General features: G+C 37.8%; 1 protein-coding gene across 1 annotated transcript in view; it reads right to left on the bottom strand.

The window, feature by feature from the left end:
• Positions 1 to 9,423, bottom strand: part of BEGAIN (brain enriched guanylate kinase associated) — a 149,979-nt gene extending 140,556 nt beyond the window's left edge. Inside the window, exon 1 of the mRNA XM_053946890.1 lies at positions 8,683 to 9,423. Within this exon, the coding sequence (XP_053802865.1) occupies positions 8,683 to 9,423 (741 nt within the window). The remainder of the gene's footprint in view (positions 1 to 8,682) is intronic.
• Between the last annotated feature and the right edge of the window lie 8,020 nt (positions 9,424 to 17,443).

The following is a 17,443-nucleotide window of genomic DNA, read 5'->3' as shown; positions in this document are numbered from 1 at the left end:
TTTGAATTTGTTGGGATCAAAGTTTTAATGCTATGTTTTCTGATGGGAGACTAAAACCCATGGCTCACCAAGCCTACAGAGGAAACAGAGTAATGCAAATGCAGCTTTGGCAGATTAATGTAATTCTGATTATCTCTTTTCTGTCCCCAAAATGCTTGCTGTGGTGGGTTCATATTAATAAGTAAACTTTTATTTTACTCCAGTTAGATGTTAGAACACAGTGGGAGTGCTGGAGCAAAGTTCCATCTATGTTTCTATTAATTGCATGCAGTACATCACTGAGCAGAATTTTAATAGAGCTGAAAACCTTACAGTGAGTGGGGGAAAATATCAGTCCCTCACAAGTGAAAATTAAATCAGAGCAACCTCTGGCTCTGGGCAGTGCCTTGCACTTTAATCTTTTCTTGGTAGAGTTCAGAGATTTTCACTATGTGGACCAGGAAAATAGCTGTTAAGTATTGCATGTGGCTGTGTGAGAGAGTCACTGCATACCAAAGTCTTTTTTTTTATGATCTACCACAGCCATGCTATGGCAGGGCAAAACCCCACATTTTGTAAACATGACAAACACAGTCTGCTGGATGAAGGAAGAAATGAAAAATGAGTTGAAGCAGCTTTAAAGCCTTTGTCATAAATAACACTTGTAGACCTAAGCTGGACCAGAAAAGAGAGATCTATTAATCTTTTCTACCTCTTGCTCTTTCACCTTCCCTGGCCTGGCTTTGCAGTTTCTAGGCATCTCTGCTCATGGTAATTCTCCTAAGGCTGTTGTAGTTTCCATTACTCTGAAAGTACCATTTCTTTCTAAAGGCATGCAAAGATAAAGAGTACAATTGAGGAGTGTTTTTCAAACTCAAAGGAAGGGGAAAAGTCATGTTAACAAAAATCACTGGGAAAGGAACACTAAACATTTCTGATTGCAAATTTTGCTTTCCTGTTACATGTGCCAAAAGATACTGAAATCAATGTGAACTGCATGGGCTCAGGATTTTTCTCTGTTTGAGTAGCTGCTCCTCTGAAGGCAAATAGTAGCTTTGGCTGGAAAATGATTTTGTTTTCTGATTGGAACTCTGAATCCTGTGCAGAAATTCACCATTGTAATATTGGTGTTTTTCTCCTTTATACAAATATCTCCCTCCCGACTCACTTGCTGCTCTCCTTCTTTAAAAAAGAAGGGGTGGGAGGGCAGAAAAGGGAGGACAAATGACTTAAAACCCCTAACTATAAAAATGCAGGCTTTATGGTGAAACACATAATTTCATTGAAAACACATTCTTGTTATTGGGAAGTAGCTCAGACTGTCTATTTTAGCCTGTCTTGAATAAATAGCTTATTCTTTTGAGCACTGGCTTATAGATGTCTATGCTCTGTGAAGAAGATTTTTATCTAATTTGTATTTGATGAGCTGGGAAGCTGTAAATGACCATATGCATCATCTTGGGAGCGTTGTAGCTTTATGCAGTGTTGGACGAGACGAAGGATCCATTAGTGACCCAATGGAGGTGTTTTAGAGCAGGCAAGGAGAACTCTCTAAACACCATCTGCTCATTCTGTTGCTTGTAAAACGATGTCACATCTGCTGCTCTAAAAACATTATACTGATCTCTCCTACAGTACACGGCTGCTGCGCTCCTCAGCTCTGGAAAAAGGAGTCAGTGCCACAGTACTGTGACAAGAAGTGTTAACTACGGATGAAATTGCACATGGCCTGCTTGGCTTCCATACCTTGTGACCGAACCATAAATGTCACGGAGAAAAAAAATGAAATTAAGGAGAGGATTCAGCACTCTGCATTTAACTGGTGAAGCTGGTTAAATACTTTGACTTTTAGTCTTTGCTGAGCTACATCTTGCCCCAGCTTGGCTATTGCTGGTGTAACTAATACTATTGCATGCTTCAAGCCTAACATGGCTAAATCTTCTCAGAGATTAAGAAGATATTTGAGATAGTTTCATTGGTGGAAAATGAGATTTGTCTTTGATTTCAGATGAAATGAGCTCAGAATGTACTACCATTTTCTTTGGTCATCAGATTTTATAGCTTAGACTATTTGGCTGCCTAACACCTAGGAGATGTTATAAAGCTAATTTACCTACCCTGGAAGCTCCCAGTGTACACTGGTGTACACATTTGCAATACTACTCATTACTACTATACTCAGAGTGATCATTTCATAATTGTGGTGTATAGGAAAACAGTGTTAGTTCAGAGGAGACAGGTGATATAAAGATGCAATAGAAATCCTTGGAAGTACCAAGGAACAGCAGCCCCCGATAATTAAAGATTTAGTATTTGGCTTTCCACGCCCAGATGCAATTGTTAGGACCTGAGATTCTTTTACAGTATTGTCAGACACAGAGGCTGTTTTCAGGAATCTGCAGATGCAGGAAAAATAACAGAGTGAAGCTGTTAAGGTGTATGTTGCTTGCAGTTCAGTAGCTATGCTCACTTCATATAATAATGAGTTTAAACTAGTCAGTCTTAAAATTGTTGTATTTGCCTGGTATCTCTGAATGGTGAAAAGAAGTGAACACCATCTTCTGTAAATCAAGATTATGGTAAAGGAATTAAACCATCTATTTTAATATCCATTTTGAGAAAAAAAAATAGGCTACTGACAACCTGATAGTCACCTCCAATTTGCAAAGCACAGGGGAACAAACTGTGCAGTGTCATGTGGAATACCATGGCAAGAAAGAGGCCAGGATGTCAGGAAAGGTGGCCATATGACATTTTCCACTGCTGTATGAGACTTATAAAAGGCTCTAATGATATGCTCTGGCATGTAGATATCATGCTAAAGAGCTGAAGCATCTAATGTAGTTCACTTTCTTACTTTCCACTGATAACCTAGAGATACCACAATTTCACTATATCAGCTATTGAGGGTAGTTCTACATTGACCCACCTGTCTGAAAGAGCAGGAACAGACCAGAAAATAGGACACTGGAAGACTTTTCAAGTATTTGGCTGCTGGCTTGAACACTGACCTGGGCAAAGCACCTCATTACCTTTTTCTTCTGGTCCCACCTCTTACTATTTCTCTTTTAGCATACTGCATGCATGCGTCAGTGAAACAATATATACTTTCCATTATAATGTATTTGAACCCAAATCTTACTTGTAAACATCACTGTACTGTAAATAGAAATGAAAGATTTGGTATTCATCCAAGAACAAAGCAAATGCCTATTTTTACATCATGGTGGCAGGCTGGAAGGGCTGAAAGAGGACTCAAAACCTTGTATAAAAGAGCTTTGACCTAGAGCAACAAAATCTTGTCTGCTCTTTCAGCAATATTCTCTTAGTACTCAGGTGCCCTAGAAAATGGGAACCTAGAAACTGCCCTAGAAACTTTCCTTTAGAATGGGAGATTGGTTGCATTTTCTACTGCTGTGGAATTCTACCACAGCTTTTGCATGACAGTTTTCCTGTATTCTTACAGATTTCATAGTTTTCACAGAATATTCTGAGTTGGAAGGGAACCACAAGGATCTTTGAGTTCAACTCTTAAGAGAATGGCGCATATGGGGATCAAGCCCCTTTATGCCTGTGAAGTTCAGGTGTGTGAGGCTGTGATTTCTAAAGATGCTTGTGCACCTCAGGAAACCATCTCTGTGCTCAGGCATTTGTCTTGTAAGAGAACCTATAATGAGGAGCAGGAATCATCATGGATAACAGTAATAGAGCAGAAAATAATATAATTTTCCTTGTTTGTGTTAATGTCTGTGACACTGTGCTTTAGTGGCTACCTACAGGGTTCCTTAGCAATTAAGCAGCCTACCTGGATTAGAGATAAACATGAATCTTTGAATCTTCTCAATATCCTACATATATGTCTACTCTGGTTATATTTCTTCTTTACAATAGGTATTGTAATAATGACTTCTTGTGAGAGGAATGAAAAGGGGTATTATTCTACCTTGTGCTTCGTTCATCTGCATTTTATAAGGATGTCATCCTTTGTAGCAGGCAATTGCCCCCTTCTGTCTCAAGAGCTATAGAAATTAAATCCTTTAGGGCATACATTGCCTGAAATCAGAGTAAGAATGAATACTTTCTTTACAGCTGGTTTTGCTAAGGCTACAGGAGGGAATTGAATTGCTTATATGGGGTCAAAGTTTGAGACTAAACCACACAGGAGGGGGTATAACAGCACAGTGACTCTCCAGGTGGCTGAAGCACCAGTCTGAGCGAGGTGATGTCTAGGAAATAAGCAATTGCCATTGCATCTGTCTTCACTGCTGCAGCTTTGCAGGTCCAGCAAGTTATTCTCAGACTTCAAGTTGAGCAAAATGAAATGCAAGGTCCTACGTCTGGATCAGAGCAATCCCAGGCACACCTACAGGCTGGGCAGAGAACTGATTGAGAGCAGCCCTGTGAGAAAGGCTTGGGGGTGATGGTTGAAAAAACCTCAATATGAGCTGGCAAAGTGTGCTCACAGCCCAGAAAAACAACCATGTCCTGAGCTGCATCCAAAGGAGTGTGGGCAGCAGGTCAAGGAGGGGATTCTGGCCCTCTGCTCTGCCCTTGTGAAACCCCACCAGAGTGCTGCATCCAGCTCTGGTGTGCCCATAAGAAGAACATAGAGCTCTTGGAGCAAGTCCGGAGGGGAACATGAAGATGAAAAAAGGACTGGAGCAGCTTTTTCTACAAAGACAGGAAATTGGCTGTTTAGCCTGGAGAAGAGAAGGTTGCATGGAGAGCTCACAGCAACCTAACAGCAACTGAAGGGACTACAGGAAAGTTGGAGAGGGACTCATTGTCAACTGCAGTGATAGTACAAGGAATACAGAATACAAACCAGAGGAGTGGAAATTTATTTTAGATATTAGGAAGAATTTCTTCACTGTGAGGGTGGTGAGACACTGGAACAGGTTGCCCAGGGAGGCTGTCAATGCCTCAGCCCTGGCAGTGTTCAAGGCCGGGTTGGGTAAAGTCTTGAGCAATGTGGTTTAGTGTAAGGTGTCCCTGCCCATGGTGGGGGGGATTGGGACTACAAGGCCTTTAAGGTCCCTTCTACTCCTTAACATTCTTAGCTCAGTTGGTCAGAGACTGGTGCTAATAATGCCAAGGTTACAGGTTTGATCTCTGTGTGAGCCTTCACTTAAGAGCTGCACTTGATAATCCTTGTGGATCCCTTCCAACGCAGAATATTCTGTGATCCAAATATATTGGGATGTCTAGGGAATGATTATGAGGATTATGAGGAGTATATGGCTCCATAAGCATGGTAAATTCATGTGGAGCATGGCCAAGTTTCTGCCTCTCACCACCTGCCTTATTCAATCTTCGTTTACAGTATGTGAAATCTTAACTTCCAAAATGTAGAAGTGACATTATCCCAAGCCAAGCTTGTTTTCTAAGACAGTCTCTACAGCTTAGTAAGTAATTTGTATTGATCAGTTTTGCTTATATTTATTTTGTGTGGCAATGACATGGTCTTAAGTGAGAAATGCACAATTCCTTAGGTTATGTATACATATAGTTGCAATGTTGAAGTAAAAAATTTTTTCTAAGACCTCTTGCACACAGAATGTGTATTACCAGAAGTTAAATGTAAGATGGAAAGATACAGCTCTTCTAAGAAAGAAGTTGATTTCCTGTGACCAAGAAAAGTCAGTGTCTAATGTTGTGTTATATGGTTCCTTGCATAGGTAAAAGTAGGTATAAAGATGAGACATAGCTGGAAATTTGATCCTCATTTGTGTATTCCTGAAGTTACTGAAATGCAATTTTCAGGTTGATTCAAACCCTAAGGTGCTGCAGATTTACTCAGGTCTGAAGTCACGCTCCTGTATGATTATTTAAGAATTAAATTTTAAACTGTATTTTCTTCCTGGAAGAGTAATAGTGGTATATAAAGCTTTCCTGAAGGTATTGGTTACTTGGAACAAATGTATTTGAGAGAAAATATGTATTAAAAGACACAGGCTAATCTCCTTTCATACCTGGCTTTTTTGAAACATACCCTAAGAAAAAAAAAAGTATTGTTCAAATCCATCCACATTTCTCTCTGTATCGATGTGTCCTTTGATAGACTCTGCCAAGCATGTCTTTCCAGTTCTTAGAAACTTTCCATGTGTACAACCCTTTTCAGACATTGCCTGCATATTTCAGCCCACTGAACTGGTCGTATAATTTCAGTCTGGAAGTATGACATAGTCTCGAGTTGCACACCTTCCACTACATTGGTGTGGATTCAGAGGTCTACTTTAATTTAGTTTAGCATTTTCCTTTCCTGCTTGTTTGTCCTGTGACTTCAAATTTAGATCAATATATAGAAATGAAAAATTATTTCATCCTGCTGGCCAGGTTACTAAAATATTTAGACCACACCAAGGTCATGTCCATCATATTTTGGAATTGCTTTCTAGCTATCACAATTCCCTTTAACTTCAGTCACATAATGAAGCATCCTTTTTTTTTTTTTTTTCTGCTAGCTGTCCAGAAATTCCTCTTCATAACTCTACAGTGACTGTTGGTTTTTTTTGTGAGATTTCATTTCAACAGCTGCTGTTTGCAAACCAGTAAACACTTGCTGCAGAAATGGAACATTTTCAGCAGTTCTGAGAAGTCTAAAAGTTGAAAATCACTTTAGTGGGTCTGGATCCAATCAACGGTAGTACAGAGGCAGTTGTGGACACCTCAGGGGTCTTCAGAAAACATAATAGACAGGAGGAAATGTCACAGCATTCATCTTCTAAATCACATTTTTTTCTATTAGGTGCAGCTTTTTTAACCTCAAACTTTCAGGCATGTTCTTTCATGCTCTTCAGGATGTGTTATTATACCTTTGCTATCCAGTTTTTATATTTAGGTCAATATAATTTTCTAATTTCTTTCTCTCAGAGATGATCTTCTGCACACGAATAGTAACTTGGCAACTAAAACATGGAATAGTTTTAAGCAATGTTCACTATGAGTATTCAAGTGAACATTACATAATCAAGAACTTTTAAAATATCTTTACAATAATGACACCCAAGGCTATACAGTTATCCTTTTGCTCCTTGCTAGGCATGCTTCATGTGAGGACTTGGCACTATATAAATTACACTGAAGTCAAAGTTTTCGCATGTAGGAGACATGAATCTGTAGATGAGGCTGAACATGTTTTGCTCTTGTATTTTGCCCTGCCACTCCTTTATTTCCTCATGTTGAGCTCTGCAGCTGGAAGCATTGTTTGTTGAGGCGAAATGTCAGGTAACTACTGTGTTTAATTTAAATGACTAGGCTTAGAGCAGCCTGATGCTTCAGCTGGAGTAGGCTGATGCCTACACTAACTGTGTAGAATTAGAGAGCACTGGCAGTGTTTAGTCAGTAAGCACTCAATCGGTTGGAAGTTTCAATCTGTACATATAATCAAGTCCACTGGAAAAGATGCTCTGACAGATGCTTAATTGAAATTTGAAAAAAACATATCCTGCCATGGGCTCAGACTGAAGCCTCTTCAGCCCTTTGTAGGATAGCTCTCATTATGGAGCTGTGACACAACACAGTGTGCAAATTCTCTCTGTTTCATTACCTTTCACCTCTTCTCCCTCCAGATATCTTTGATAGGTGGCAATTAAAACATCCAAGGACATAAAATCCTAAGCTCAGGTTGCTGAAGTTTAAATAAAATTCTTAAGACCAGGATGTTTTCCCATTTGCTGCAGTCCTCTGTGAAATGAAATAACTTTTTGTATCTTGTTTTTAAACTTGAATAGACTTTTTAAAGAATAATGCAGTTGTAATATCTCCCAGTTTAGCAACATCTCTGTACATGTATATAGTCTTAAGCAATAGTTCCTGGACCTTTATTGTTTCAGTGGAATTGCAAATACTGCTCTGGATACATACTAACATATCAGTGCAAGGTTTGGCAGTTCAGGATTCCAGACTGTGCCATGCTAACAAGCAATAACAATTTCCCTTTGCTCTCTTTCATGGGCATAAATACCTCTTCCTCATCCAAAGAAAGAATCTCATAAGAAAAACTAAAAACATATTTTTTTTTTTACCAGACCATAGAAGAAAGAGTCAGCTTTCTTTTTTTTTTTTTTTTTTTTTTTTTTTTTTTTTTTTTTCCTTTTCTTTTCTTTTCCAGTTCTTAAGGTTTTATGGTTGCTTGGGTTGTTTTGAGCACATCAAAATAGAAATTATCAACTGATATGTATTAATGTATTAACTGATATGTATTAATTCCAGACACACACTTTCGGGATGTCAGAGCCCTCAGTAGTATTTAAACACACTAACTGAGCATTCTTGTTTGGTGCAGAGATACCTGAGCAAGTTCTAAACTAGTGACCTTGAATACCTGAGTGGTCTGTAACAGTGCTCTCTTCACCCTTTTCTGAGGCTGCCTTGACTGTTCATATCAAGCTGACCTGGTTATGGATATGCTTCATTGCAGTGTAGGAATAACCTTCTTGTTTGATCTTGTAAAGCCATCTTCCACACATCAAACTAAAAGGACTGGGAAATTTTATTCTGTTTTTCCTTCCTCCCATACCTTCTACAGGTGATTTCTTGAGCTACTAAGAAGAAACATTCCCTCTTTGTTCCCACCCTGGAGAAAAGTTTGTTTACAAGATAAGAGCCCACCCAGGAAGACAGAAATACTTTTCAAATAGTCACGCTAATGCATACATCCTTGTCATATATCACCCCAGAAAAATATTTGAGAGAGCTCACCATGCTTGCACTTCTAGGAAGAGACGCAGATTTTGTGGCTGGCATTCCTTTGCTTTGAGAAATCATAATTTCTACTGGCATGCCAGGTCTTGTTCTGCATGAGACACCATTATCAAATGACCTGAGAGAGGGACTTGTATCCAGGGACAACGATTTCTCTAATTTCTGTGGTCGTGTTCCAGCCACAATGTCGTCACTTCTCAGAGCCTCTAAGTCTACTTCTTCCCGGGTCTTCCCATCTAGAATGTTTTCTTTCCAGTTTTCAGGAGACTTTCTCCTAGTATGAAAATCATCTAGGCTTCTCACACTGGATGGAAAGGTATTTTTCAGTTTGGCAGCTCGGTATGCCCTCAGGCTCATAGGATCAAGCACTCTGAAAGTAACTTCATTAATAAATTGAGAGAATTTGAGTTTAGCTTCTATTTTTTCTTCCACAACAGACAATGAACTTGATGATCCTTGACTCACCAAGCTCAAGTCAGATGTAGAGGAACTGCTTTTCTTGTGGGTCTTCTGCCTCTGGAGCTTTTGGCTTGCGTTTCCCACTTCTGCTGGATACAGAGAAGAGTGTTCCAGTCCGTGAGTTTTTTCAGCCCCTTTCTGACAGTGCTTTGATCGATGGGGTCGATAGCCTTCATCCTTATTTTTGCTTTTAACAAAGCTTTTAGCTTCTGACCTTGTGCTGCCCTGTAACTCAAAGCTGTCCTCACTGGAGCTGCAGCGTTTTGAGTAACTGTTCATTGTCAAATTTCCAGAGAGGCTCCTCTCTGCATCAGTTCCTACTTCTGGTGCACATGCAGCAGTGCATGCACTGCATGCTCTTTCTTCGCTCACCCTGCCACCCCCCTCTTGCTTGGCTGGTCTTCCAGGCACAGCACCCTCTGGCTTAACTGGGGAAATGGAGCCTTTCAACAGCAACTCCATTTACTTTAGTGTCTGTGTGTCAAATACTGGCACTGAAAGAGGGATTCCCATAAATCCTTCTCTAACTTGTGAGACAACAGGCATGTCTTTGGAAGGCATAACAATGCACCCACCACATTTTGCCCCATATGCACCCCAAATCATGCATATGTTTCATCATTAGATCAATAGCAAATTCTCATCATTTTGATTAACCATACTAATGAACAGAATCTATAGGACATGCAATTTTCCAGGGTATTGAGTGTTCAGTGGATGAGCATGGGCTTTCATTGACCAAAGCAACATATGATATATCCCTGTTTGTTGAACTGGAAATCAAACTACCATGATGTTGATCAATTCTCACTAAGTAAAGTCTGGGCTGGTTCTGTTTCAGGGCTTTTTAAAATCCAATAGTAGAGAAGGTCATGCTATATTGTTCTAATGCTACTAGTGTTTGCTGTTCTATTAAAAAAGTTAGTGACAAATCTGCTAGATCTGCTACAAAAGCAAACCAAACATGATTCTTGCTTTCTACCTGCTTGTTTTTTTGCCATAACTTTAATTCTAAAATATTTTTTAAAGGTTAGGATCCAAAGCAAGGTGCAATATTTCAACATTGTCAATGAGCTTGGAGTAGTAAAGATAAGTTCTTTCAGTACCTTGTATGTGAAATTCTTCTCATTTTTCACTGTCTTTATAGACAGGCAAGTCTGAGCTGTGAAGTGAAGAATTTCTATTTTTGGTTTGTATATGCAGGAACCTAAGGACTAGTTTAAGTGAGATTAAAGACGATAGGCTGACGTTATCATCAGCGTGGATATTTGTGGCATCCCAGTGATTTGTTGCCACAGGAAATGACCGGAGGAATGACTGAATGATAAATTTGAAAGGGTGTTTTTTTTTTGTTTTTTTGCATCTCCTTACTTTAGCATAAGGGTGAAAGGAAGTGATTTACCCCTCTTTGCATGGCGGGATTCAGACTCTGCTTACATCACTGTCAAATGCAGCAAGTGGAGAAAGAGAAGAGACTCAGAAGCAGAAAACTGAGTGACCTCTCTTAAACACAAGAGCACATTTAAAAATATCATGCATAGCTGACAGGTCAACAGCAGCTTGAGCTGAACGTAGTTCCATGTGCTTTTGAAGCAGACATTTAGGTCCCTCATTACAAGGCACTTTACTTACTGCCTAGAATTTATTGTCTCCACTTTGGTAATTCCAACACTCATTTGAATCATAGTTCATAAAAGCTGCTGAAGTGTTACAAATCTCTCAAATTAACATAGTAAGTACATTAATTTTGCAAATAACAGGGGAACATGAAGATCCTTTTAACACATCAGAAATCAATTGCTTTTACTGGAATTACTTTTTGAAATGCTTCCATATTTCTATGGGACTGTGCCATCCCATTGCATGCTACAAACATTATCCTGATCACAGAGATAATGTGGATAAAAATGCATAAATCTTGCTCACACTGTCTTGTTTTAGATGAATTTATGCCTCCCTCACTTGAATGTGAATGCTAACACTTTAAAGGACTGGCAAATGCTTTCAATAGCCAACAAAAAGATTTTCATGACCTTTTCAATGCAGTCAGGGAACAATACAACACTACTCTCTTCTTGTAAAGCCAGAATTTAGGGATTTTTCAGTATGTCCAATACAGACTTGTACAAACTTAATGTAACTCTTGAAGCAAACAGGATTCTGAAATACACAGGATCTATGCTAATCCATCTTAGGACTTTTGCCTTCCAGATCCATTAGAGCTTGGCAAAGTGTGAGTTCTGCAGTTTTAATGGACTTTATTAATAACGTCTGCTTCAGAAACAGAGAAAGCCTCACTGTTGAGCCAGAAGCTATAATGACTGGTACCTATTTGGACAACAGCTTTTATATTCATGAGAGATTGGGCTCCTTTGTACATGAATAAAGCTATGTTAACTACAAGCATAAATTCAGCTGTTTCTTATGTGTGGTATGAATTTTAAGTCTGTGGTACAGCCAATAAAAATGGATCATATAATTCTCTTTTATTGTCAGAAAAGAGCTCTTTTGTTCAGAGAGATGTTATTTGCATAGCAGTAAAATATATGTGTAGGTATAGATATAGATAAATGGTTATAGGTAATTTAGGTAAGGTACATAACACTTGTGGGTGTCACACTGCTTATACTGCTGCTTCTCTTTCTTCAGGTGATTTCTGCTTAATAACTCAACTCTAGACTTATGACACAGACATATCTGGTTATTAAGAAAAAAAATTATCCACAGCTGCAAAATGGAAAATAATTCTTCTTAAATGATACCGATCTTTTCACGTCAATCTCTTTGAATCTTGGTCAGAACAGATGTTATCAAAGTTTGTAGTAACAGTAACTATTCAGTGTTCTCTCTTAAGTAAATTCACATAAACACTCTCTGGAGACTAACTGAATTGCAGAAATTATTTCCATTATGTGTACAAATAGAGAAGCTGAATATTAAAACAAAATATGCTTAAAAATCTGAATGTTTGATATCTTGAACTTTTTAATAATTGGTGTTTGTGATTTATTTTCCATATGTTAAGTGACTTATTTTTTGAAGTGTTCAAGTAATTTTACCATATATATTTAAATTGTTTTGAAGACATTGTGGATATAGGGAATTTCCTGTTCCAATGCAAGCAGGTGCGTCTGTGAATGGCAATACTATGCTGCAGTAGTCTGGGCTGTACTCTTTAAATAAATAACTTCAGAGAGCTCAAATTTCTACAATATGCCTCAGCTAGGTGGATGCTTGCCAGATTACTAAATTCTTCTAAACCAGTCATATTAGCATTAAAATAATCTTAAGAGAAAAAGCTATGCATTAATTTTGCCCTACTCTAGAAATGGTGGGCACTATTGTTGGAATAAAACAGTATGTCTGTGCAAATCAAGTGAAAACTGTCTGACCTAAGTAACAGACTTCACTGAAAATAAGATTGTCCTTTATCAGCAGCTCTGCCATTACCTAGTTTGTTGTCCTTTGATCAACACCTGCTCTTTGGTCTGTACCTGCCATTAACTGGCCTTTAAATTAGAAAGGGACACTATTCCTTAAATTAGGAAATGACTGTATTTTTCTATGCTCGTCTGTGATACCCACTCTTGCATAATGTGACCCTGATCATGGGGACATCTCCAGATACCATCAAGACTTGCTCATAAGTGAAACATTTCTAGGGACTCGAGAGGATACAGGTTGTAATTTTGTGTGTTGCAATGGCTAAGATGTTCTATTCAATTTCAGTGTTAATATAAGAACATAAACAGAGTGACACTGATCCTTTCCCGGTGAACTGACTGTTGAATCTGGACCACTTATAAAGGAATAATAGTTAAGACAATAGCTTAAATGGGACTTTCATAATGACTTAGTATTGCATTAGCATTCAGGAATTTGTGTAGTAAACTTGTTCCTTAGGAAAACATCAGTATTTTTCTAAGTTTAGGCTTCTTTATATTCTGAGGGTCATTTTACAAAGACATCATTAGAAACCTGTATATTTTGTATAAACATGGAGCATAACAGAGTTACCTGCAAATATGACTTGATGCAATGGAATATTTCTACAGACCATTGACTGAAGATTTTAAATAAAAAACTGAATTTTCTGGGAATTAAAAATTTAAAAAATATTAAGTCCACCCTCCCTTTTAAATAATATTCCTGGTTTTTAATCTTCAGGAGATGTTAACTTTTGCTAATTGTATTAAAAGCAAGTACAAGCTATCTTGTATATGCTGCAGGATGTTGTTATGACAACTAGAAGTTTTTTTGTGTAGAGCTATGGAAGATATGATAATTTTTGGGCCAAAGCAGACAATATTCAACAGTTTTAATACTAAGTTTTTCTGTATCTAAAAGTATGTCTTGATACATGAACAAGAATATATTCAGCAGATTATCTATGATAAAACACCCAAATACGTATAAAGGTTTTTTTACATTTTGAGATTCATAAGAAACTTTTAAATTATTATTTTTAAAAAAGTGAATCTGAATTTTAAACAATATTGAGGTTTATTTTAATTGGAATTAAGTCTGGTTCCAGAGCCTTTCTGAGTCAGTGAGTAGACCACTAAGATTTTGGATGAATAATAACACTGCTGTCTGTGCTGTTCCTGTTGAAGCAAAGAATGAATTTTCCATTATAAAGGTGTGTATTTCCCGTATTTGTGTTCCTAGTTCTCATTCAACTTTTCAACTACTCAGAAATATTGCCTAAGCACCAGAGTCAAATTCACTAGAATTTGTAGGAAGGGCATTCAGTTCAAAGTTCTTTTTGCCCTAAAGATATGTGCATCCCTCAGCAGATACTCCACTCTTAAAACAGCTATATCCCAACTCTCCCAGTGCCCATTCTTGCTCAGATGTACTCTTCCCTCCTGCCTTAAATGAAAATTTTATCACATCTTATCCAGTCCTCTTCACACTTAATGCAGTTAATTTGGAAGTGTTTTATGGACCTTTCAGTTTTGCACTTCAGTTTACCCCTTTAAATAATACAGATGTTCTTCTCTGCATTTCCTTCCAACAGATGGTTTCCTTTTCTCTTTTTTTCTCTAATGGTTGTCAAATATAAATTTGCTTTTAATATAAGGTTGCCTACACCATTTTCATCATCAAAACAGTGTAGTCTTAAATTCTTCTCAGCATTATTCTATTTATTTGTTCTCCAGAAACTCTACCACATTTTCAAATTAATGGGAAAAATAACTACTTCTAGAATGCTAGGCCTCACATAGCAAAAATTCAATTTCACTAAATATTACTTTCACTACTTCTGTTTCCTTTTGGAACAAAAATCTTCTAATAGAGTGGAGATGTAGTCAATGCTGTATGTATTGGTTTTACCTCACTAGATTCTGCTTGAAAGTGTTTCAGCCCTAAGGAGAATTTAAACAGAAATTTGCCCTGAGTTTGTAAGATCTAGCTGTCTTAAGGACCAGTAGAATGAAAATTCATTTCTTTTATTTTAATGCATGACTGCTAATGGGAACAAGATAAAATGGATTTTTACTTTCTTTATCAGTTGTTGGTAGATTTGTAACATCTTATGACAAACAGAAAATTGGACCAGTACTGCCACCATTAAATCAGTCTGGATTCTTAAGAAATGGTAGGTTTTGTTGGCATGAAAAGGAGGTGAAAAGCTATTGTGGTGTCTTAAAGAACAGAGACTTCTGTTTCTATGCAGGAATCTGCATGGTGGACAGTGTCTGCATTCAGCCTTGAATCTAAATCTAAAGATATAATGGATCTAAATTGCTCTAAATTCTCATTAATCAACCTCTCCACCATGATGAGTAAAACATTTATCTGTTTTACAACTACAGGGTGACTAAACTAAAGGCAATAAATTGCTGTGTCATCTTTCTTGTCAACATCCATAAGTCTGATTCATTTAATTTCTAGCTGTATACCAGACAGAGCTGTGATAGGCCTGTAAGAAGTGCTGAGCATTAAAGGGATGGTTTTTTTGGTATAAATCCTGCAGCACCCTGAAAACAGAGCCACTGTTCTCTGGCAAAGGCTACAGCTGCAGTAAAATTAGAGACAGACAACCAACTAAAAGGCAAGCTGTATTTATAGCTTTAAAAAGAAATGAAAAATTAAAGAGAGAAATGCAAGCACAAAATGTTTTAATACACCAATTAGTTTTTTCAATTCCAACACAACATTCCATTGGACACAGGCCCTTACTGCACTCAATGTCATCCTGTCAGAGCACCTTCCATTACTGAGCAAGCAGCCAAATTAGTATCACTTGGAAGATGTTGGCTGTTGTGCTGGCTGCTTCCTAGCAGTATAAAATGGCACTGTGGACACAGGTTACTGTGCACATCTTTAAAGTTTTTCAAAGATATACACAAAGCACTTGTGGCAACAGCTAATGACATTTGGCTACCCTTAATTGCCAAAGGCCTTTTTCTCTGCCATGAAGAGAAATTTTACTCTTGCTGAGAAAAGCCAGAAAAAGAAAGCTGCTGACTATATTTTTTTCTAAGTGTTTTAAGTGAACTTTTATTTATCCACAGTCCAGACAATGGACTGCTTGGAAGAGAGGAATACAAAATGATATGAGGCTGATGTACAGTGTGAGGAATGGATTAGTGGTCTAGTTAGGCCAAGCTTCAGAGCATAAATACTACAGCTTTTCCTTCATGCTGGAACTTAGCACTAAAAAGCTTGTGATATTACCTGCCTGAGAAGTTTTTGTCCTCATCCAAGAGAGATAGAGCTTCCTAGCTAGAAGAAGTTAATAGCATCTGTGAATAACAGTTATAACAGAATACAGTTGTATATCAGATTTGTGTTTAAGTGACCAACCGTGGCTGCATACCTTGACTGAGAATGAGTCCTCAAAATTCTCTCTATCCTCTGCCAACATCATCTTTTTCTTGCTCAGTTTCTGCTTTAGCCAGCTGCTCCATGAGCTCTTCTTCACACGCTGTACCGTTTTTGTAGCCGTGCTGTGGGATGGGTAGAACTGTAGGTCATCTGCATTACACTAGCATCTGATTCTGTGTCTCCAGTTCACTTTGTAGTTGCTTGGTGAAAAGATGCAAAATAATTGATCCTTCTGAGAATACACAGATGAGAAGTCTTAGTTTCTTCCACTGCTCCTTGAAAATATGTATTTTTTTAGGAAAGTTTCAAATCCTTTGAGCCTAGTCTTTAAACATGTCCTTCTTTGAGGTAGTCTGGCAGTGTCATGGAGCTTCCCAAATTAGGTACACCATTTCCCTCATTTTCCTCTCTCTTTTCTCTCTTCTTTTTTCCCATTAATAATCATAATCATTATTATCATTATCATCATCATTATTATTATTATCATCATTACCATCATTAAGAAGAGGGGAAAAAAGCATGAGAAAATTTAAAACAGTAGAGAGGAAGAACGAGAGGAATGGAATCAGTTTCTCATGCAAAATCAGGCTTAGGATAAAAATACACTGCCTTTTTCTTCAGGTGGAATGAAAATATTTCCCACTCATTAAATATGCAACATTTTAAATTAATATATTTTATATACCAGTTTATTTTACTTTAATCCATTCCTAATTTATGCTGGATGCCAGAATCTGCAAGGCCTTGCTGTCTCTGAAGCCATATAATGTTCCTTTCTGATCTGATACCACATAAATAGTGAACTAAGGCTACCCAAAGTCCTTCCCATTGATGCTTCAAGGAGTATTGAAGAGATCTTTCAGCACCGCAGTGTTTTTCTTGTCATCTTTCTTTTATATCTGCAGGAATATGCAATTCTGCTAATTAATTGTTAAACATAGAGGGGAGTTTAAGACTGGAAGGTAAGTGTTTGTTAAATGCATAAACCACAGAGGAATAAGATGTAAGATGTTGCTATGATATTCTCTCTCTTTTTTTTTTTTCCCTCCATCCAATGAGCTTATCCAAATTAGTGAATTATGTTCTAGACCAAGTTGTTCCAGAGCATAATACAAAAATTCACACTTTGCAGTGGGCCAAATCCTGCCCCTCCACATAGGGTTTTTGACTTCATAAGAGCAATAGACCTGTACTAGGTTTATTGGATTTCATTAAGATCATTCTTTTGCAGGATTAGGAAATCACAAAGTATAAGGAAAGAACAAGCCTTTTCACCTGGGCAATCCCCTCTATCATGAAATTACCATTTCCCTTTGAAGGCTTCTCAAAGGTAGTTCTCTATCTTTTCCTCACCCTCCTAGTCTGCCTCAGAAATACTTACCAAGGATTGCTTCCTCTAGCTGAGAAAGTGTAACAGCTATGAAAATGGCCTAATCTTGTTAGTGGCATTTCTGCTCACTCATGT

Source organism: Vidua chalybeata, chromosome 6 (genome assembly GCF_026979565.1).
Source record: "Vidua chalybeata isolate OUT-0048 chromosome 6, bVidCha1 merged haplotype, whole genome shotgun sequence".
In the NCBI taxonomy this organism is placed as follows: Eukaryota; Metazoa; Chordata; class Aves; order Passeriformes; family Viduidae; genus Vidua; species Vidua chalybeata.
Note: the sequence above shows the minus strand (reverse complement) of the source record. Positions and strands in the feature narration are given on the sequence as shown.